Source organism: Erpetoichthys calabaricus, chromosome 2 (genome assembly GCF_900747795.2).
Source record: "Erpetoichthys calabaricus chromosome 2, fErpCal1.3, whole genome shotgun sequence".
Classification (NCBI taxonomy): Eukaryota; Metazoa; Chordata; class Cladistia; order Polypteriformes; family Polypteridae; genus Erpetoichthys; species Erpetoichthys calabaricus.
This window is the reverse complement of record NC_041395.2, coordinates 164,736,945-164,761,353: the sequence shown is the minus strand read 5'-3', so window position 1 is coordinate 164,761,353 and position 24,409 is coordinate 164,736,945. Positions and strand designations below refer to the sequence as shown.

Sequence of the window (24,409 nt, the reverse complement as noted above, 5' to 3'; positions counted from 1 at the left end):
AACTAACTTAGTCTGTATTGTGGTCAATTGTGCTCCATCTTGCAAATTTCTTCACTAAAACAATTAGATTTGATAACTTCTTTCATTTACAAGACTGCCTAAAATTATTTTTGTTCAGGAACACACCTTTTTTCTTTATTTTATTGATTTTATTTGGAAAAAAAAAACAAAAAACAACATTCCTATTGTCAAACTTAACAAACCAGAATTAAACCCCCGCCCGAGAGAAACAGAAGAAACCCAACAGCTTGAGCAAATCTTTAAAAACAACAAAGAAAATAGAATGTCCTCTTCTCCAATATAAATGTCTATTCTAAGATTTGATTAAATAGATCTTTCCATATTTTAAAAAAGTTTTGAATATATCCTCTAAGTGAGAATTTATTTTTTTCCAATTTCAAATAGTATAGAACATCAGTTACCCACTAACTTATAGCTGGTGGGCTTGGAATCTTCCAGTTGAGCAAGAGAAGTCTGTATCCTGGTAGTATGGTATAAGGAATTACAATCCGTTTTTCCTTCTCCATTTTAAGCCCATCTTGGAGTACATCAAACACAGCTGTTAATGAGTTAGGAGTGATTGTGACACCAAGGCTGGTATGAAATGCATTTAAAGATTTGTTTTCCAGAATGATGTTAATTTAACATGTGGCCCATTGAGGCTGGGGCTAGATTGTAATTTTCACAGGTTGAATCTTACCCTGGATACATTTTGGACAATTTTAAACGAGATAAATGTGCTCGATAAAAGATTTTAATTTGAATGATTGAATGCTTTGCGCTAGAGGTGGACGCTATTTCAGGAACCGTATTGTTATCTATCGTTGTTCATTAAAAAGGACAACATCAGAATTAGCGCATATGTATGTTTTAACCAATTCTGCTGGTTAATTCTGGCTTGCCATCCTTGTCAATTCCCTAAAAAAATGTATAATTTTTTTCTTTGTTTGGTGAGACAGGCATTAAGCTGCAGAAAAACATGTAATGCAAGCACACCCTCTTGCGCTCACACCAAAACAAAAAACACGGGGTTTCCTGGTTTTGCTGACAGGAGCCCTACACAGGTTATGTGTTGGGCAGGTATCATTCATTAGTAAAGCAGAATGTCAGCCGTGTGGTCATATTTTTCTGTGAGAAAGGAAGACAACAGAGTTGCTGTATGTTCTACCTGCAGAAATAAGGTAATGCGAGGAGGCTGCAGAATTAAATCATTCCATACCACAAACTCAAATTACCGTTATGAAGAACCAGCTAACAAATAATATTCATCCATCCATCCATCCATCCATTGTCTCCCGCTTATCCGAGGTCGGGTCGCGGGGGCAGCAGCTTGAGCAGAGATGCCCAGACTTCCCTCTCCCCGGCCACTTCTTCTAGCTCTTCCAGGAGAATCCCAAGGCGTTCCCAGGCCAGTCGAGAGACATAGTCCCTCCAGCGTGTCCTGGGTCTTCCCCGGGGCCTCCTCCCGGTTGGACGTGCCCGGAACACCTCACCAGGGAGGCGTCCAGGAGGCATCCTGATCAGATGCCCGAGCCACCTCATCTGACTCCTCTCGATGCGGAGGAGCAGCGGCTCTACTCTGAGCCCCTCCCGGATGACTGAGCTTCTCATCCTATCTTTAAGGGAAAGCCCAGACACCCTGCGGAGGAAACTCATTTCAGCCTCTTGTATTCGCGATCTCGTTCTTTCAGGTCACTACCCATAGCTCATGACCATAGGTGAGGGTAGGAACATAGATCGACTGGTAAATTGAGAGCTTCGCCTTGCGGCTCAGCTCCTTTTTCACCACGACAGACCGATGCAATGCCCGCATTACTGCGGATGCCGCACCGATCCGCCTGTCGATCTCACGCTCCATTCTTCCCTCACTCGTGAACAAGACCCCGAGATACTTGAACTCCTCCACTTGGGGCAGGATCTCGCTACCAACCCTGAGAGGGCACTCCACCCTTTTCCGGCTGAGGACCATGGTCTCGGATTTGGAGGTGCTGATTCTCATCCCAGCCGCTTCACACTCGGCTGCGAACCGATCCAGAGAGAGCTGAAGATCACGGCCTGATGAAGCAAACAGGACAACATCATCTGCAAAAAGCAGTGACCCAATCCTGAGCCCACCAAACTGGACCCCCTCAACACCCTGGCTGCGCCTAGAAATTCTGTCCATAAAAGATATGAACAGAATCGGTGACAAAGGGCAGCCCTGGCGGAGTCCAACTCTCACTGGAAACGGGTTCGACTTACTGCCGGAAATGCGGACCAAGCTCTGGCACAGATCGTACAGGGACTGAACAGCCCTTATCAGGGGGGCCGGTACCCCATACTCTCGGAGTACCCCCCACAGGATTCCCCGAGGGACACGGTCGAATGCCTTTTCTAAGTCCACAAAACACATGTAGACTGGTTGGGCAAACTCCCATGCACCCTCCAGGACCCTGCTAAGGGTATAGAGCTGGTCCACTGTTCCGCGACCAGGACGAAAACCACACTGTTCCTCCTGAATCCGAGGCTCGACTATCCGACGGACCCTCCTCTCCAGGACCCCTGAATAGACTTTTCCAGGGAGGCTGAGGAGTGTGATCCCTCTGTAGTTGGAACACACCCTCCGATCCCCCTTCTTAAAGAGGGGGACCACCACCCCGGTCTGCCAATCCAGAGGCACTGTCCCTGATGTCCATGCGATGTTGCAGAGGCGTGTCAGCCAAGACAGTCCTACAACATCCAGAGCCTTGAGGAACTCCGGGCGTATCTCATCCACCCCCGGGGCCCTACCACCAAGGAGTTTTTTGACCACCTCGGTGACCTCAGTTCCAGAGATGGGGGAGCCCACCTCTGAGTCCCCAGGCTCTGCTTCCTCATTGGAAGGCATGTTAATGGGATTGAGGAGGTCTTCGAAGTATTCCCCCCACCGATCCACAACATCCCGAGTCGAGGTCAGCAGCGCACCATCCCCACCATATACAGTGTTGACACTGCACTGCTTCCCCTTCCTGAGACGCCGGATGGTGGACCAGAATCTCCTCGAAGCCGTCCGAAAGTCATTCTCCATGGCCTCCCCAAACTCCTCCCACGCCCGAGTTTTTGCCTCAGCAACCACCAAAGCCGCATTCCGCTTGGCCTGCCGGTACCTATCAGCTGCCTCCGGGGTCCCACAGGACAAAAGGGTCCTGTAGGACTCCTTCTTCAGCTTGACGGCATCCTTCACCGCCGGTGTCCACCAGCGGGTTCGGGGATTGCCGCCACGACAGGCACCGACCACGTTACGGCCACAGCTCCGGTCAGCTGCCTCAACAATAGAGGCACGGAACATGGCCCATTCGGACTCAATGTCCCCCACCTCCCTCGGGATGTGGTCGAAGTTCTGCCGGAGGTGGGAGTTGAAGCTACTTCTGACAGGGGGCTCTGCCAGACGTTCCCAGCAGACCCTCACAACACGTTTGGGCCTACCACGCCTGACCGGCATCCTCCCCCACCATCGAAGCCAACTCACCACCAGGTGGTGATCAGTTGACAGCTCCGCCCCTCTCTTCACCCGAGTGTCCAAGACATGTGGCCGCAAGTCCGACGACACGACCACAAAGTCGATCATCGAACTGAGGCCTAGGGTGTCCTGGTGCCAAGTGCACATATGAACACCCCTATGCTTGAACATGGTGTTCGTTATGGACAATCCGTGACGAGCACAGAAGTCCAATAACAAAACACCGCTCGGGTTCAGATCAGGGGGGCCATTCCTCCCAATCACGCCCTTCCAGGTCTCACTGTCATTGCCCACGTGAGCATTGAAGTCTCCCAGCAGAACGAGGGAGTCCCCAGAAGGTATGCCCTCTAGCACCCCCTCCAGGGACTCCAAAAAGGGTGGGTACTCCGAACTGCTGTTCGGTGCATACGCACAAACAACAGTTAGGACCCGTCCCCCCACCCGAAGGCGAAGGGAGGCTACCCTCTCGTCCACCGGGGTAAACCCCAATGTACAGGCTCCAAGTTGGGGGGCAATAAGTATACCCACACCTGCTCGGCGCCTCTCACCGGGGGCAACTCCAGAGTGGTAGAGAGTCCAGCCCCTCTCAAGGAGATTGGTTCCAGAGTCCAAGCTGTGTGTCGAGGTGAGTCCGACTATATCTAGCCGGAACCTCTCAACTTCGCGCACTAGCTCAGGCTCCTTCCCCTTCAGAGAGGTGACATTCCACGTCCCAAGAGCCAGTTTCTGTAGCCGAGGATCGGACCGCCAAGGTCCCCGCCTTCGGCCACCACCCAACTCACACTGCACCCGACCTCCTTGGCCCCTCCCATAGGTGGTGAGCCCATGGGAAGGGGGACCCACGTTGCCTCTTCGGGCTGTGCCCGGCCGAGCCCCATGGGTGCAGGCCCGGCCACCAGGCGCTCGCCATCGAGCCCCACCTCCAGGCCTGGCTCCAGAGTGGGGCCCCGGTGACCCGCGTCCGGGCAAGGGAAAACGCCGTCCAAAATTGTTTTTCTTCATAGGAGGTTTGTTTAACCGCTCTTTGTCTCATCCCTCACCTAGGACCAGTTTGCCTTGGGTGGCCCTACCAGGGGCATAAAGCCCCGGACAACAGAGCTCCTAGGATCATTGGGACACGCAAACCCCTCCACCACGATAAGGTGACGGTTAAAGGAGGGGACAAATAATATTTCTAGCAGTTAATGCTACCAAAACGAAAGTTAAATCAGACGCTACCGGGCTCACTAGCAGTAGTCTCACACATCATATCCTTCAAAACATGAAGACATTTTCTCAAGACAGCACCAGAGCTAAAGGCATAACTTCTAAAATAAGAGAAATGACCGCACTTGATGACTTAACCTTTTTCCCTAGTTGAAGACGAGGATTTCGTCAGCTACTGCACCATTTAGAACCTTGGTACATTCTTCCAAGCCAGCGATACTTTGCAGATGTCTCACTGCCTGCATTATATGATGTGATTGCTACACATATACATGAGCTTTTAAGAAACAATCTCACCAGCATTATCTTCACTACAGATATGTGGAGCTCATAGGTCAGCCCCATGAGCATGTAGAGTCTAATGGCACACTGGTTTGGCTGAAATTTTGAAGCAGAAAGATTAATTTTGCATACTAATGAGTTCTCCAGTTCTCATTCTGCACCTTTTATCACACAAGATTTGAGTTCCATGTTAGTGAAGTTGGAACATTTCAAAAAGTAATGTGCATGTTGTGCTTCTTAACAACTCTCTCGATATGGCAAGTGCTTTGGAAGAAAGTGGCAATAAAAGTTTAGGCACTTTGCAGCTCGCTGAAAATGAAGGTTTGTTGAGCCAGGGAAGTATCTCCTACTGTGTTCCATTTGGGAGATGAATAGTTACTCATTTTAAGGACTCAGTATTTTGTGGCCGAGAGAAATACAAACAGACCTAGGTGCCCCAATAAGAATACTTCAGCAAGATGTCCCAACTCGCTGGAACAGCACGTATTATCTGCTGAAAAGTCTGGTCGATCAGAAGCGCACTCTTGATGTGTATGGTGCTGAATATGAGCTTCCTTCCTCTCTCACGGTGCATCAGTGGGGACTAGTAGAAAACATGATTACTCTACTTGAACCATTTGACCAAGTTCCCAAAGACATAAGCGTGCATTCATCTACAATTGTGGATGTGAGTCATCTGTTGAAGCACTTAAATGTCTGGCAAGACAGATTCTGGAGTTCAGAAAGTGAAAAACATACTTTTAGAAGCTGACACAAAACGCTTCAGTGATGCATTCTCTCAGCCACTGTACTTTCTACCGTCCTTGATCCACGGTACAAAGATCAATTTTTTTTTTTTTTTTTTTGACCAAGATACCAAGAAACAAGCACAAGAATCACTTGAGAAACAACTGGTCAAGATGTCAGCTGGTGAAGGAGATGAAAAGAGCAACAGTGAACCACAAGAGAAAATGATTTGCACTCGGAGAAATGTTTTTTCATGGTTCTTGAAGAAATTCTTGAATTGAATTCTTGAAGAAAATTTGTATGTGGCTGCAAAACCACACTCAACTGATGCCAAGGAAAAATACCCAAATCATAAAATTATTAGTATTAATCATAATAATTAGATTTACCAGATGTACCGAATTTTAAAAAAACAAAAAAAAAACAAACAAAAACCTTGTTATGGTTTTCAGTCTTTTGTTTTTTGCAACCTACAAATCATAAACTTTAACGTCCAAATATCCAATCAATATCGTTGTGCATTTGCTGGGAACTCAGAGTGTAGGTGGCCTGCTGGGACTGTGCTTCACTTAAGAGCGCTGGGCAAACTGCTCTGCAAACATTAGCTTACACGAAAAGGAATATGTTAACAGCATTGTCTCATCTTTTTCATCAAGTTTTTATAATTTGTACTTGCCAGATTGCCAACAAAGAAGTTGTTGCAGTGGCACAGTTTTTCCATGTGGGTTTTTCCATTTTCAACAGTTGAGTCACTGTGCAAAATAGTAGAAGAATATAATTTAGTAGGCACTTAACAAAATGAAGGAATAGGTTTGCCTGCATGCTAAAATACAGCTTCAAGTTTTGCACCTTGTGTACGGCTTGTCCCGTGTCTAAACTGTAAGAGATTTTAAATCACTGTGAAATATATAGCATTTTCTGAATATTTCAAAGCACACTTGCAGTACAAAGTGTTTCACTGTGGAATAGCTTGTGCTGTAGCTCTTTAAAGTGCATCCGCATAACACTTTATACAAAGTGCCCATTATGTGACCCAAACTACATAATTATGTGCCCAAAGCTTTCAACGTCACAAGTTTTTATTAATTGCGGTATTTGGTACAGGAGGTTGTCATTACCACAAATCTGGTCAATCTAATAATTTTTTTTTATCATTGTATAGGTAAATGTTTCTAAAGTTGTTGGTTTTTTACTTTTTTCAGCTGAATAACTATCTCAGCGAGCCCTCTATCTCCAGAAATAACTGCGCCATTCCGTATTAGAAAAGCAGTGCAACTCGTTTCCCCACCATGGCCAAGGCAGTGATCACATAGTTTTCAGCACCTTTTACTAGTGTAGATGGGCAACGCTTTTTCTCAGCTGTGTCAAATATAGTAAATGAAAAGAGAAACTAACTTAATGGTGAAAAGGCAAAAAAGTTTCATTTTGTTAAAACCTACTGTTTGTGCTTTTATAAAAGCCAACTTGAGTCCTGGGTTACTGGCCTCTTTGTACATTTCATTTTAGTTTTACTTAAACTAATAAATGTCTGATTATGACATTAAATACTGACTAGGTTTGAGAGAGTAGAAAAAGGTGATTATCATGGAGAGGTGCAACAGATAAAAGCTTCTCTGTCTTAAAGTGCTTTCTGATTTGTTTCCATATTCTGAGTGATTAATGGACAATTGGATTACTAGTAAATTGACGATGATTTGTATTTACTGGGGCATAAACCATGGTGTATAGAGAAATGCAGAAAGATTTTATTTCTATTGCAGACCAGGCTTGTGTATATTCATCAATATTTGTCAATGTCCAGAGGCCTCATGCATAACGCTGCGCATAGAACTCACACTAAAACACGGCGTATGGACAAAAGTGGAAATGTGAGTACACACACAAAAAGTAAGATGCACAAAACCATGCGTAAGCCAACTTCCACACACTTGAGCTCCATAAATCCCGGTCAGCATGAAAAGTAACGCATGTGCACATGCCTACCATCCCACCCCAACTCCTCCCTGAATTTTGCATATTTTAATATACTAATCAATATAAATATCACCTTCCCCATTCAGTATTTGGTTAAAAGACAATGAGAAAAGCACATGAAAAGAAGAATTTCAGTGAATGCAAAGTAGAGGCAAGGAAAAATGAACTATTTGTTGGCTTAAGCAGTGTTATAAACAGCAAAAGGAAGTTGATGGATTGATACAGAGTAGAGGAGACACTCGAAAGTTCAAGTTCAGAAAGTCTCACGGTTCCTGAAATTGAAACAATCAAAGTCGCCATGAAAAGGCAAGTCATAGCCCACCGTCTGTCATATAGCAGCATATTAAGGTACAGAGAAAAGAATGATACTGTATCATTTTTATGATGAAATGATTTAAAGCATGTATTAAACATGGGGGCGCGGTGGCACAGTGGTAGCGATGAGCTGGCGCACCATCCAGAGATTGTTCCTGCCTTCTACAAGATTCTTGCTGGGACGTGTGTGACTGGCAACCAAAACTGGTCCTTATTATGCAAGTCTCCTGTAAAAATACTATCTTGGCATTTGAGCCTTTTAGGTGAGAAAGTACAGTGGAACCTCTAGATACGAGTTTAATTCGTTCCAGAACTGAGCTTGTATAGCGAATTTCTCGTATCTAGAACAAACTTCCCCATTGAAAATAATGGAAATCCAGTTAATCCGTTCTGCACCCCAAATATATTAACATAAAAATCAATTTTCCTAACAAATAACACTGATAAATTATATATACTGTAGTCTACCTTTAATAAATAACACTGGTAAATAATATAACTGATTATTAAAAGAATCAAAACAGGTGTCCAAAGTGCAGTAGAGCATTCAATAAATCTTTAAATAAATAATCCTTAAAACAGTTGTGAAGTGGAGGTTTAAAATACACAAGAATAACAATCCTTTAACACGAGGTTAAAACGTCAACAAGAAGCAGTGTTTAAAAACAGATGACAATCCCCGGTGCTTCTTCTCTGTTAGCGTCTCACCTGCTTCTCCCATGCGGGCTCTGCAACAGGCGAGACACTCTTAATGCAGCTGACCTTCTCTACACCGTCCTGCTTCAGCTGTTTGGCTCGCCTGTTCAGCTACACGCGAGCCTGCGCGAGCCAGCCTAACCTACTCCCCCCCCCCCCTCTCTCTCTCTCTCTCTCTCTCTCTCTCTTTTCTTTTACTTTTTCTCCCCTTTAACCGGCTCGCGCTTCTCTATATATGCGGGGAGGACATGGCAGCTGCAGCCCATCAGCCACAGGAATAATCATGGATGTGGGCAGTTTCCCACCTGTGCACTTAAGTGAGAAACGCAGACACCGCAGATCGCGGCTCGCAACTGCTACCACGCCCCCTTGCTAAGCCGCGAGCTATACCCACAGCCTGGCTCGTGGCTCGTTACGCGAACCAATGCTCGTATTTAGAGCTGAATTTTTCGCTCATACTTTCCTCGTATTTTGAATTTCTCGTATACAGAGGTGCTCGTATCTCGAGGTTCCACTGTACTTTTTTCCTCTAGATCGTGATTGAGACCTTTGGCATTCTAGCTCACAAAGTTCAGTCTTTGGTCAGAGAGACACTGCTTATGAATGTTTGAGGACATTTTGTAAACTTAAGTAAAGGTAATATGTTGTTCAATTCAATAGCTTTAACCATTTGATTTCCTATTATTGCCAGATATTCTGGCTAAGGAGCCTATTATTATGTTGGCACTTACAGTTGTTGGAGTAAAAAGCATGAATGCTCTCTTTCTTTTCGCTCCCCTCCAAGCCATCAATCATTCCAAGAGACAGGGCACATCCAGATCAGAACAAATCCCCAGCAGCAGGGTAGTAAGGATTAAAATTGAGATAACTTATGATAGTACAGTCCAGATAGAATACACCTAGAGTATAATGTTAAACAGTGCCCTCGGGGGGGGCTGGTATGGGGGAGTCTAATAATACTGTAATTTACTAGTTACTTAAAGGTTACCAAAATATACATATATTTATTTAATAGAAGGAATATAGTAATTTGACAGAAAAAGAAAAAATAAAAGTAGCCAAAAAGGAAAGAGAATGTATAATTACGGCAAACATTTTTTTACAAATAGACCAAGTTGCAAGCAGAATCTTCTTTGCATTACCTGGACATGATCTGACTCATGTTCATGTTTTAAATGATGTTGGGATCAGTCTTTTTAGTTCTTTTCTGCTTCTTTATGAGAATTAAAGATGTAAAATTGGTTATCAAAAATCACTTTCAAATCGGCAGGAAACAAGATTCTGTATCTGATTTCAGCTTTGCGTAAGTGCTGTATAATGCTATAGAATGCAGCTTATTTGGGAGTTGTTGAAGGAGAGAAATATGGGAAAATACAAATGCAGTTATTTTCAAATGTAATCTCTTTGTGTCTGAGAATTAACATCAAATTTTCTTTAACCTGCAGTTTGTCGAAATGGACAATTGGGATTCTCAGTTTTGAGGCATTCAATCTACATATGCGGTAAGCTACTGAGATTTTGGTGTCTGATTTGAAGTCCTCAAGTTATTTTAGAGAATAGTTCAGCTATGAATTTCACTGGGTATACACATTCAAGGTTTTCAGAGAGACCTTCAATTCTGATGTTGTTCCATGTATATGTATCTTCCAGCATAACTAGTTTACCACTGAGAACTTTGCATTTGGATTCTACAGCAGTTGCGTTTTTGTCAAAGGTGGAAGTCAATTGTTCTGCTACTTCAATATGAGTTGTAAATGTTAACTTATTCAAAATGAGCACCAAGTACACTTAATTTTATTCTCAATTTTTTCATCAGTTCTTGTGAGAATGGTTTTAAAGGTTACAGCAAAGGTATTGCTTAAACATACCTCCTGGTTTTTATATATCCTGAAGCAGCTTCTCATTTCTTTGGTGTATATCCTTTTTATATCGTTCTTTATGTTACTATATCATTTATATTCTCTCAAAGAGTGTGGTATTCATTACCATCAGCTCAGACAGTTGGTCTCCATCTTCTGTGCACTCCAAAGGTGGAGTTGCGAGTCTAGTTGGAGTTGATGTTTTTGACTCTCTGAGGCTATTGGTAGTAGTGGATGTCGGAGATAGAGAAGCCATGTTCATTTCCAATTATTTGCTTGAGACTGGCGATTTCTGCAGCCAGTGGAGCTCCATCCTAGATGTTCATCTCTCACAATGGATGAGACCAACACACTTAATGTATGCAGGCAATCTCACCCTTGCCCTTCTTGCCCTTTTTTTTATCCACTCTGCCTTGGTCTTCTTATAGGTACAATCAGTAAACACTGCTCTCTGTCCCTCTCTTCATTTGAATGTTTTATTAAAGGAAAGATAAGGCTCATAATTCATTACTTCACAACTCACAGATTGTAATGTATGTAGGTGTGTATATTGTACACATTATTTTTATAATTTACAAAACATGTAATGGTTCCAAATTATGTATCTGCGTATATAGTACTTGCCCTTTCTGACTCTGGTCAGAGAGTCACAGAATAGAGCACAGAGGACAACCATATATTTAATTTATTGCTTTTTTTCTAAATACAAATAAATCCATTTCTTCAGTCCAATGACATTAATATATATGGATTGTCTATAAACAGCAAATTACAGCAAATAAAGAGTAAAATACAATATTTATATAGTGTTTTAACAGCTCAAGTAAAACAGTTCTGAAAAACTAATCAGCCAGTTCTGGAAACAGAATTACAAAACAAATCTAGCAATTAATAGAACCTGTAGTAAAATTAGGATATATCTACGAAGGCACTCAAAGAAAAGCCATATCCCAAATGCTACCACATACTATGTTTAAAGATATGAATAAATGCTTGATGGAAAGGTAATATAACTAATTATAAGCATTGTATAGACATTAGCTAATCTTTTAGTGTAGTTGTTTTATTTAACTAAATATATTTGTTTAATCATTGGTGTACACAACTTGGGAAACATCGTAATATAAACATTGTAAACTGTGAATTCTTAAAATGGCATGACTCAAACAAACAAAACACAACACTAAACCAGATGAGGTAATACAATACCATAACTTAGTCATTTAGCACTGACTTTCTCATAGTCATTTGGAAGCTCAATTCACCTGCTAATAAAAAATATAAAAACAAAATGTCCAGTAATGCTAATTACTGGCTAGTGAAGTGATTTAGTCACAGACAAAATGTGAGTATTTTATTAATGCAAGTTAAGTAGGCTAACATATCTTTGCAATATGATATTCACAGCAGCTTGTATCACACAATACCCCAACCTCCCTCACCATTGCTTTGTTTTTCAAACTTGCACACACTGCAACAGAAAAGCCCTTATTTTATTGGACTTAGCTTATTGCAGGGACCCATTTTGACTGGCAGGCAGAAGAGCATATTGCAGGCACTTACACCTGCCAACAAGTCCTTTTCTTTATGCAGTAACATGTTTTATCGTTAGATGCTTTGCTGCTTCAAGTGTCATCCCAGGACAATCAAAACATTTGCAAACAGCAGCACTAACCCTTTCTGTTGTAAACTCTTCCTCCTCGATTTCTTGTTACAGTGGAACCTCGGTTTGCGAGCATAATTCGTTCCGGAAATGTGCTTGTATTCCAAAGCACTCGTATATCAAAGTGAATTTCCCAATAAGAAGTAATGGAAACTCAGATGATTTGTTCCACAACCCAAAACTGTTCATATAAAAATGATTAATACAAAATATAAAGTAAAAATACATAAAACAAGTTAACCTGCACTTTACCTTTGAAAAGAATCATGGCTGGTGTGAGTGAGTTTCTAAACTCTTGTGGGATTCCACCCAACGGGACGACACGCGGAAGAGCGTCCCAAAGCAATCGCAGTCTCCCAGGGCTGTAGCAGTTCGCCATAAAAGTGAATCCGAAAAGATCGCGGACATGCTATAAGCGCCTGCCGTCGATGGGTGCTACAAGGAACATTATAAATGTGCAGAGCCCTGCCTGACTGCTGTGTCTGTTTCAAGCTGAATAAAGCTGATGTTGCTAAAGTACTAAGACTCAGCTTTGTGTTTTAGTGTGCAAGACGGGGACTCGCATGTCACCGCACACACGAGCGCACGAGCACACACACACACACACACACAAGCGCGTGCACACACAGTCACAATGTTATAATGCTGTAATAAACAGTGTATGCTCGTACGGATGTTTACTATGAGTGAGGCACGCCGACTCAGACAGAGAATAGGAGATGATTGCCCACAATCCCACAGCGAGAGAGAGAAGAACCATCAGCTCAGTTGTGATCACATGACGCTCAGCAGACAAAGAGTATACATACTACTCGTGCTACAAGACCTCGCTTGTTTATCAAGTCAAAATTTATTAAAAATTTTTGCTCGTCTTGCAAAACACTCGTAAACCAAGTTACTCACAAACCGAGGTTCCACTGTATATATTTTTAATGCTCACACCGCCAGGCTACATGGACAAAGTCAACATAGACAGGCTTAGAAAGAGTGCTAGAGATTTTATGGATTGTATTTAACATTCAAAAGAAGTTGTGGAAAATCAAATAACTGCTGAGCTGAACATATATTGGACAACCCTAGGTTGATGCAGAAATTCCATTGTAGACATGATTTATCATTGAGAAATTATGGGGTTTTTCTGCATTTCTTAATGGTGGCAACACAGCTTGTGTTTTCTGGATTTATCATAATTTGCCATTATTTTGTGATTACTGCAATGATAATATGTAAAAATCAGGATAAATACAATTACATTTAAATATACACATTAGTTTGACATACTGAAAAATAAATAGCTGGCTTAAATTTTACATTGTAAAAAGATTGCAGATTGCATTCATATAGTGTACTTGTTATTCAGTTGCTACCAGAAACTTAGTACCTTTTAAAAATAGCTAGTAATACATTTAATGCCAGCTGTGCTCCTTTTTTACACAAACACACCCCAGCAAAATTGTGTGTTTAATCAAATACCAGTTCTACTTTGAGTCCTTTAAACCAGGGGTCCCCAACCCCCGGTCCGCGAGAACTGCCGGCAACGGCGACTCACTCGGACTTTTCAGAACGCTTGGCAGGCGGGGCTTTGCAGCGGTGCAGAGAGAGGAGAGAGACCGAGGTGAGAGACTATTACAACAAAGTATTTTTATGGTCCCGACAGTTTCCCCTTATGACATGAGTCTATAGAAATCACGTTACTACAAAGTACATTCAACAGATGCTTTCATTACAACGAAGCGACCTTGAAATGCTTGAATGAATCATCCACAGAGCAGTTAGATCTGTGGTCGCAGCTCAGAAACATTGTAAAAAAATCTCTTTCTTCGAACTTTCCTCGTACTGTTTTTTTTTTTTTTTTTTGCTGTTTTTGTTGTCTGTGGTTTTCAGTGATTCCTTTTGCTTATTGCTTGTCAACATTTGAAAAACATCCATTGGAATTTAACTCATTGTCACCCTCCTATAGAAACGGCAGACACAAAAAAAAGATTGCAGTATTAATGTTTGTGATGTGCAATCTGTTGGATTGGCAAATGTAAAGCATATGTCTTTGTTATATGCAAAAAAAGAAGAAAAATCTCAGATTGCAAACGTATGCGAACTGCTTAATAACTTTAATAATAATAGAAATGTTATGTAAATTGTGTATAAAACTGCCCTACAAACCACCCGAAGATGGAGACAAACCGGTCCCAGGAAAAATTTGCTTCAAGTAAAGTGGTCCTTGCTGTCATAAAGGTTGGGGACCACTGCTTTAACACACATGCGTGACATTGTTTATTCACATAAAACACATAGGGTTGCTAGTAAAGTGATCTTTTTGTATTTTTTATTCTACATGATTGGTTTAAGTGCTGTGTTTTCAAATGGCGCTCGAAAAAAACCTGCATTTTTCAGGATTTTTTTCTGTCTATATATGTTCCTGAAATCTGCGTTTCTCTGTCGTTACCTTTTATGTCGGCATTTACGAGTTTATAGCGGTAAGGGATATGAAAACAAATGCTACAATGCAAGCCCTTGAAAGAGTCTGTGTCATCGATTGTAGTACTGTAGCTTCAGTAGCTACACAGCGTGAAACAGAACAAGTTATGTCACTTGTTACAGCTTCTTATAGAAGAAAAAGTGGAAAAAAAACTAAGAAGGTGTAATTACATCTGCATTTCTGTTATGTTGCTCATTGTTTAGGTATTTTTGAGTTTAGAGAGATAAGAAAAGTAAGTGCTGTTAATGCTTATCAGCATAGAAAATCCTTGAAAGAGTCCTTGTTGTTGTTGGTGGTGGTGGATACTTGGAAGTATGCAGCAGTCAGACAAATGACAAACAACACAGTAAATCAGTGCAGAGTGATACTTCTGATGCAATCAGATCCTGAATGTTCTGAGCAGGAAATTGTAAAGGGACAGAGCTAAGGGGTGAAGGAGGTTGAAAGTGAAAGGATCAGGCAGCTGTAGCAATGAAACGGCACACGTCACATCACTTGAAACAACTTATTACAGAAGCAAAAGTGGACACACAACAAAGAGGTTGCCAAATATGTTCAGAATCACTGGACTGCAAAACAGTTGATTGCTGCAGAATGTGCCTGGAGACTCATTGCAGTGATAACAAAAATGTAACTCTGGTCTGGAATAATTGACTATAATTAGTGCTAATTACATGTAAATATTAAAATTTTAAATTAAGTACAGTAATCCCTCGCTATATCGCGCTTCGCCTTTCGTGGCTTCACTCCATCGCGGATTTTATATGTAAGCATATTTAAATATATATCGCGGATTTTTCGCTGCTTCGCGGGTTTCTGCGGACAATGGGTCTTTTAATTTCATGTACATGCTTCCTCAGTTGGTTTGCCCAGTTGATTTCATACAAGGGACGCTATTGGCAGATGGCTGAGAAGCTACCCAACTTACTTTCTCTCTCTCTCTCTTGCGCTGACGTAGGGGGGTGTGAGCAGGGGGGCTGTTCGCACACCTAGACGATACGGACGCTAGTCTAAAAATGCTGAAAGATTATCTTCACGTTTGCTATCTTTTGTGCAGCTGCTTCCTGAAACGACATGCTGAACGGTGCTTCGCATACTTAAAAGCACGAAGGGCACGTATTGATTTTTTTATCTGTCTCTCTCTCTGCTCCTGACAGAGGGGGGGTGTGAGCTGCCCCCTTCAACAGCTTTGTGCCGCGGTGCTTCGCATACTTGAAAGCCAAACAGCACTATTGATTTGTTTGCTCCTTTGAAGAGGAAGATATGTTTGCATTCTTTTAATTGTGAGACTGAACTGTCATCTCTGTCTTGTCATGGAGCACAGTTTAAACTTTTGAAAAAGAGACAAATGTTTGTTTGCAGTGTTTGAATAACGTTCCTGTCTCTCTACAACCTCCTGTGTTTCTGCGCAAATCTGTGACCCAAGCATGACAATATAAAAATAACCATATAAACATATGGTTTCTACTTCGCGGATTTTCTTATTTCGCGGGTGGCTCTGGAACGCAACCCCCGCGATGGAGGAGGGATTACTGTACATCATTTAAACTCATTTTTATTAATGTTTTCAGAAGAGGAATCAATAAAAGTTTAGACAGCTGTGGTTATATGTGGGTTGATTTATACATAAATACAGTATATGCCAATTCTGTAAAGATCCTAGATAAGCAAAAGTGTTTGTTTGAACATCCCATGTATACATAGGTTGATTAAACTACAGCATGAATGTGCTAAATTTAGTCATGAAAATTTTGTTTTTAGTAGTTATAAGCAAATGCTTCAAAATTATATAAAGGATACTGTCATTTAAATCAGCAACTTTTGTAGCAAAACTTTTAATTGTTCATATGTCATTTTGTAAGGTATCCAACATTTGCTGCTGTGTTTCCATTAGGGATGCACCGATACCGAAACGGGTATCTGGTATAGGCCTCGATACCACATTTTCTAAAGTACTCGTACTCGTTAAAAGTCCCCCGATACCGGGGACCGATACCACGGTCTGAGAAATGTCTATGTTTGAGCGGCGTGTAAGGGGTTAATCACAGGCGCCGAGTGCCCACCCTCAGGCCCCGGCTGCAGCTCAGAGCGGGGAGAAGGCGAGGCGAGACGTGTCAGCCGTGTGGAACTATTTCGAAGTGAATAAAGACGACAAAACAAAGGCGGACTGCAAATTGTGCTCAGCGAAATTGTCCAGAGGAGGCTCAAAAGGTAGCGCATTTAACACAAGTAATTTAATCAAGCACCTAAAATCCCAACATGACAACGAGTACAAAGAGTTTACCCACGCTTCTAAACCAACACAACCCACGCTGCAAGCAAACTCTTGCAAGACGAGAGAAAATGTCCAGAGACAATCCACGTGCTGTGAAAATAACACAGGCAATTATCGAGTACATTGCATTGAGTGACCAGCCCCTCTCGGAGGTAGAAAATGTGGGATTCCTGCGTCTCCTCCATGTTCTGGAGCCCAGATATGATGTCCCAAGCTGCCGCTACATGACTGACACGGAGCTGCCTAAACTACACGACTCCGTGAAAAAACATACCCACAGCCTACTGCAAGCCTCCTCTGCGTTTAGTTTCACCACGGATATTTGGACAAGCAGTGTTAGCCCCGTGTCGCTAATTAGCCTAACCTCCCAGTGGATAGACGAGAGTTTCTTGTTTTTTTTTTGTTAAATTATATGACTAAAGCTGTTACCTGTAAATTTAAATCATGTTTTTATTAAGTACTCGGTATCGGCAAGTACTCGGTATCGGCGAGTACTGAAATGCAAGTACTCGTACTCGTACTCGTTTTCGTACTCGTTTTCCAAAAAAGTGGTATCGGTGCATCCCTAGTTTCCATTTGTACATTTAGGAAACACTAGTCAATTAACAACACTTAATGAATAGTGATCCTATGGTTGAATCCACATAAAAATGAAGGTCGGGTGGCAGAAAACTTAATCAGGGACTAGCCATAAAATGTAAAAATTTGCAAAAAATTATGGTGGCTGGCAGTAAATCAGAAAGTAAGTAGCATTTCCTTCATATACAACAAACAGGAACAATATAGTTTAGTGATCGATTTTCTTGTATGATATGTGTCTTTCCAGTATAAAGTTTATTTTCATTATAACTGTTACATGCTAATTTGAAGGTGGGATGTATTATGTACTTAAGCTGAAGACAAAAAAAAAATTAAACCTAAATAAGGATGAATTAGTTTTCTAAATCGCAACATTCCACTATTCCATCTCCCATTGTGAAAGGACTGATGATGAGATTTCTCAGTTCATTTTGTATTTAACACATGTACTGTATGCACTGGTTTGCTGATGCATTGAAATTTGTGCACATCACCCTTTGGTGCTTCAGACACTCAAATAACGTTTGCTTGCACCACCTTTAATTCTCTGCTGGTTGCACTTCAGATACATTCAGATTCAGCAGAGCCTCAAAATTAAACAGTTATGTTGCTATTTAGTAGTTTTTCAGATAAAAAAAGCTAACTTATGCGACACAGAAATTTTGAAGAGAGGTGCTGATACTATAGATATTAACACAAGCAAATTAAAGATTGATAACTTATTACCTGTAGATTAAGCCTATTCTTTTTCTTTTTTTCAATGCTTAGGTTGTTTCTTAATGTATAGTCATCTAACAAGGCTAAATACTTAAAAGATAATCACAATATAACCTTTAGTATATTCAGTTCACAAAAGACTCCGTTTCTCAGTTTAGAGCCTACTCTGCAAAATGAACTGCTCTCAATATGTGCGTTTACCAGTACTATTAATGCACATGCAACTGCCACAATAGTGTACAAGTTATATGTACATTAAGCTTTACAAACACACTGTTAACAAAGAAAAATTAAAATATTTATAATACAGATAACACAAACATAGGACAAACATTCATGTGCATGTCTTTTGTTAGTACTGTTTTGCTGTCACTATTCTGAGGAGACACCCAAGTAGGAATTTCAGTCTACTATGTACACATGACAACTTGAAATGCAGAAATAATTACTTCAACCTAATATCCTGAAATCAGACATGTTGTCCACTCCTTCATAGGTAATATAGTCATATTTAGATAAATATTGTAGATAGATAGAACTTTATTTTGTCACCAAAAGGAAGTTTGGCTTTTTATAGAAGCTCTTTAAACAAATAAATACATACGTACGTACATAAATAGATAAATAAGTAAATAAATATACACACACACTTTGGTCTGAACACACACCAGAAAGCCTATAAAGCAAGAAAATTTTTAAAAAATGCTTTCTTGGGTACTTCTTAACGAAAACTGTTAGTGCTCTGCACCAGTTTGTGCAGTGAATGGCTTTTTCATGAAGCCTGTAACTCTAAACGGATCTGTGATGGAGCTGAAATATTATTGTTTTTAAAAGGACCTGTCCCTGTATTTGAAAGTTTATTTATTAGGCTTTCTTTTTTTTCTTTTTTTCTTTTTTTTTTTTTTACTGAAGTACTGTTTTTTACTTTTATATAATTTTTAAATGTTTGTATATTTTGTTGACTAAATATTTAAAACATTTACAAAAAGATGTCAATTTTGTTAAAAGCTATTAAAAATATTTTTACTCTTTCTTAAAACATGTTGTTTCACTCCCTATAGCATATTAAATAAAAAGTTTTTTTTTTCATATTTGTTTTTGAAAATGTATCATCTTACTTTTGTTTCTAATAAAAGTACTTGTTCAGTACTCAGTGTTAGCCTGTAGTATTCACTTAAATGCCCAGTTCTATATTAGCTGTCAAAAATAATGGCACTGGTGCATTCCTACTTTTAATCCAAACAATTCAGGGCTCATAATAATTTATTAAGCTTTTCCACCGTGCAGCTTAGGTGAATAAAAACTTAACGTTTCGAACACTAGTGTAAATACAAAATTCATGGAAATGTTTTGGAAATATACTTTGGTTATTTTAAGAGTTGCTTTTCACATTCATTGTAAATGTGTGGTATTCACATGAGTTTTTCAAGCAAGAGTATTACACCTGTAGGCACTTTCAGCTTTGCTAATGCTGTTTGACTCAGAAGGAAATATAAGCAAACAAAGCTCATTGTGCAAGCTTAAAAAAGATAAAAATTATGTTTATAAACATAAATCATGAAATCCCTTAAAAGAAAACACATTTTATGATTTGGAGGACCCACAGAATCATTTTATCTTTGTTTAATTAATACTGTATTGAGAACCACGTAGTGTTCAGTCTACATGAAAGTTTGATAAATAATTTGTGATAATGCATTGCTTGTTTGTCATTGTTTATCTTGAGCAGTACCATATTTGTAGATTGCAGAAGTTTTAACTCTCTTTCAAATATACTGTTTACATTTATTATTATAAATCATTGGGATTTCAGTTATTTGTGTGACAATTGAAAGCAAGATTGTCTACCTGATGGATTGTATCAAAGAAAACAGTTCCACCTTAAATGCTGGTTGTTTTGGAAGTTGCTATGAAAGAAAGAAGGTTACTGTTTTTATTCTTATATGACTTCATATTAGAAACGCTTCGTATCAAAGAAAACAGTTCCACCTTAAATGCTGGTTGTTTTGGAAGTTGCTATGAAAGAAAGAAGGTTACTGTTTTTATTCTTATATGACTTCATATTAGAAACGCTTCTTGAAGGTGGGGCATTTCCTTTTTTCTGTTTTCTAGTTAAAACTTTGTTTTTTTTCTTTCCTTAGGTTTCACTGTGTAACAATATAATATCTTTATCATGCAACCCTTCAACCACTGCAAATATCTACTGGAGAAACTCAACAATCAACGTGAGCGTGGCTATCTTTGTGACTGCACGGTCGTGATTGGCCGTTCGCAGTTTAAGGCCCACAAGAATGTCCTGGCAGCATTTAGTGAATACTTTGCAGCTCTAAGCGGTGTACCTACAGTGAGTAGCATCACTTTTCTGGACCCCACACTGGTGACTGAGCATGTGTTTCAGAACCTGCTGGATTTTCTCTACACTGGAGACATAGACATTAATGGGTATGTTTCACAAGGAATTTCAGTTTTACACTGCTAAAACATCTCAGTTTTGCACTAAACTATCACTATACTTCAGGTAAGGGTTGAAGGATTTCATCCTTAATCTTCTTTATGTCTTGCTTCTGCCTAAGTAGAAATATTGTTGACACATTTATTGCTTTTTAAAAGAACACATTATTCTTTAGTATGTTAAATGCAGAATTGTTACTAATAACAGTGATGTTAGCTTTGCTATAATGTATTTTATGCATTCACATACGAGTTCACTGTTTTTTGCTAAAATTACTGGTTTAAATTTTGCTTCTCCTTCTGTTGAAACAGTTAAATGATCATTTGAATCCCTATTTCAAAACAGTAGTAAATGACTATTTCAGTTTAGGCTATAATGTAATTCAGTATATCTATACAGAATTGAAGGATACTCAGCAAAGTTAATTTTTAAACTGAGTCACAATATAAATACAGAGAGAGTGAAAAGAATCATATATAAAAATGTGCAGAGGATTATTCTGAACACACATTAGTTAAGTGGCTTTAATTAAAAAGCATTGGACCAGAACTTGTTTGAATTGTAACCACAGTGGTCTGCAAAATTGAATTGCAAAATAATGGCAAGTCTCAAACTCAAATGTCTTGTTGTTACAGTGGTGATCATCACTATGTCCTGGACTTACTTGATGGCTGAACTGACATTTGTAAATATAAGAATGAATGTTTTCTTAACTTCACACCAAGTTGAGAACTTTTTTTTTTGTTTGATCAGTCTTTCTCAAATTTTATAATTGGTTAATTGTCTTTTTCATTAATAAATCAGACAGACATCGGCTACTTGAAAATGTACCCCGTCACAAAGCATTTTGAGGGAGTTTTTTTCCCTCTCCAGAGCACCATGTACCTGACTTACTGCTGTATGCTATAACTTTTAAATATCTCAACAAGCAAAAGTCAGTTTGTTTTCTCATTAAAAGCAATAGAAAATAACGGCCATATCTGTTTTTTTTTTTCCTTTTGTCTTTTTATAGCAATTCTTATTCTTGGGTTATGTTTTTTGGTAATTTCTACCAATGTTCATTTTCATTCTAAGTGTGTGCCCCTTGTGATGAAGTGTTTCTAGCTATGTTTTATTCAGCCACTGTTGATCATATTGTATTAAACTGATGTGCACCTAAAAACAGTGGTTGTGATCACTCCAGTTACATTTATGGAAAGACTAAAGGGGGGAAAAACAAAACATTTTTAATGAATTACATTAGTTTAGTACTGTTAATTTGCCTTTAGCAATGGAACTAACTGATTTAATGTTTTGTTATGTAGGATTTATCAGTTTCTCAGTTTCGTGACATTTGAAAAGATATTTTGGACATTGATTTGTTTGACGTTAAATGTTTACATACTGTATGTTTACAGTGCCTCAGTGTATATTAAAGAGAAAGTGGTAGCGATATACAATAATATGAAAAAGTTTCAGCCTGCATAATAATTTACTTTCAACAAAAAAAGATAACAGTGGTATGTCTTTCATTTCCTATTAACATCTGAGTACTGGGGTTTTTTCCAAACAAAATTTTTTAATGAAGCAGTATTTAGTTGTATGAAATTAAATCAAACTAGCTGACGCCCGCCATAGCATTCGGCGGTGTAAGAATAGGAACGGAAAACGGTGAGAAAGGAATTCTGAAATCAAGAAGAAATAAATTGTACTTGAAAGACGCAGTTGTGCATAGGTGTTTTGGTGGAGAAGACAGATAATGAGTCAAAGGATCTAACCCTAGAAAAAGCCACGTACAACTGACTGTGGCTGAAGACTGGTATCAGGTCTGTGCTCTGGTCTTTGGGTATCCGACAGTGCATGCAGAATTTCCTGCCAAGCAGGATTACATGTGAAAGTGATAAATAAATCAGGCTTTCCGAATTTACTTATTATGGCCATGGCATCCTGATAATTTTGTTGCATGTATCTTGGACTTCCTGGAAATGTGAACGGTAATATGATCATTTTGCCTACATGTACGTTGTTGTTTTCAGTGTTTGCTTGTAGTGCGTCTGATAGTCCTTTGTATTGTTCCACGTGCAGATCTTGTTGATGTAATCTGAGATAGTTGAGACGCGCCCCCTCTGTTTTAACATACGCATCTACAATGTACTGTTGGAATAGTTTGCCGCTGGAGTGCAAAATACTAAATGTATTCCTCATTGCTAATCTGTACGTGTAAAATTGGCATTGAGTAAGCCTTATTCGCTTGCCGGTTCTTTTATCGGGAACATGTTGTAAATCTTTGTGCCAGCCAATGTCTCCGTAAGGGAATAAAAGTGGGTAAACCATAGGATCACAATTCATATTGAGCGTGGAAATCTGTTTACAGGAGTTGCCTATGGGATAGATGCAAATGTCCCTTTCGGCAGGCAGTTCGCCATCTTCTCTGACGAAAATCGCTGCAACATCGGTGTGACATGTCAGGGCATTGTATCGTTGTAAATCCTGCCTAGGGTTTTCCTTGAAAACCATTCATACAGATGCTATTGGATTGGACTGAGCAATTTCATGCATGTGTTTGTATGATTTAGCGAAGGGGTTGATGGTTCTGAGCATGGAATCTAGCTGGAGAAGTAAATTTTCGCTGCATGCAGAGTTTGCCATATTTTGTAAGCGTACTTCAGTAGCTTGCGCTATGTCAAAAACATACAACTGTCCGTATCCTGGAGAGGTAGAAGTGTTACGAGTATAGTGGAGAGATTTGGTGATAAATTTGCCCGTGTATTTTAAAACAGTATGGTCCGTGGCCAGGAGGTTGTGTTATCTGTGCACCCATGGAAGCAAATGCTAGAGAAGAGTTGTATTCTCGAATGTGTTCACGATAATTTTTAGCTTCTGATGTTTGCTGTGTAAGAAGCTGTTGTAAAGACCCAGGAGCCGCAGGCAGCAAGGGGAAGGGTTTGGAGGAGGACGAATAGGAATCGAGAAGTGCCGTGTGGGCGGGACTGGTTTTGGAGTAGAAGCAGGACGAACCAGAAGAGAAATATATATAAAACATGTGAAAAACTGGCTGTGCAAAAATTTGGCTACCCTTGTAATTTTGCTGATTTGAATGCATGTAACTGCTCAATACTGATTACTTGCAACACCAAATTGGTTGGATTAGCTCGTTAAGCCTTGAACTTCATAGACAGGTGGGTCCAATCATGAGAAAAGGTATTTAAGGTGGTCAGTTGCAAGTTGTGCTTCTCTTTGACTTTCCTCTGAAGAGTTACAGCATGGGATCCTCAAAGCAACTCTCAAAATATCTGAAAACAAAGATTGTTCAGTATCATGGTTTAGGGGAAGGCTACAAAAAGCTATCTCAGAGGTTTAAACTGTCAGTTTCAACTATAAGGAATGTAATCAGGAAATGGAAGGCCACAGGCACAGTTGCTGTTAAACCCAGGTCTGGCAGGCCAAGAAAAATACAGGAGCGGCATATGCGCAGGATTGTGAGAATGGTTACAGACAACCCACAGATCACCTCCAAAGACCTGCAAGAACATCTTGGTGGAGATGGTGTATCTGTACATCGTTCTACAATTCAGCGCAATTTGCACAAAGAACATCTGTATGGCAGGGTGATGAGAAGGAAGCCCTTTCTGCACTCACGCCACAAACAGAGTCGCTTGTTGTATGCAAAAGTTCATTTAGACAGCCAGATTCATTTTGGAACAAAGTGCTTTGGGCTATGATGTTATATTG

At 40.1% G+C, this 24,409-nt stretch overlaps 1 protein-coding gene across 2 annotated transcripts in view; it reads left to right on the top strand.

Moving 5' to 3' along the window:
* Positions 1–24,409, top strand: part of mynn (myoneurin) — a 75,499-nt gene that overhangs the window by 7,834 nt on the left and 43,256 nt on the right. For both annotated transcript variants that reach the window (XM_051922883.1, XM_028794745.2), the window contains exon 2: positions 20,388–20,688. In XM_051922883.1, coding sequence (XP_051778843.1) covers positions 20,420–20,688 — 269 coding nt within the window. In that variant the 5' untranslated portion in view covers positions 20,388–20,419. The remainder of the gene's footprint in view (positions 1–20,387; positions 20,689–24,409) is intronic.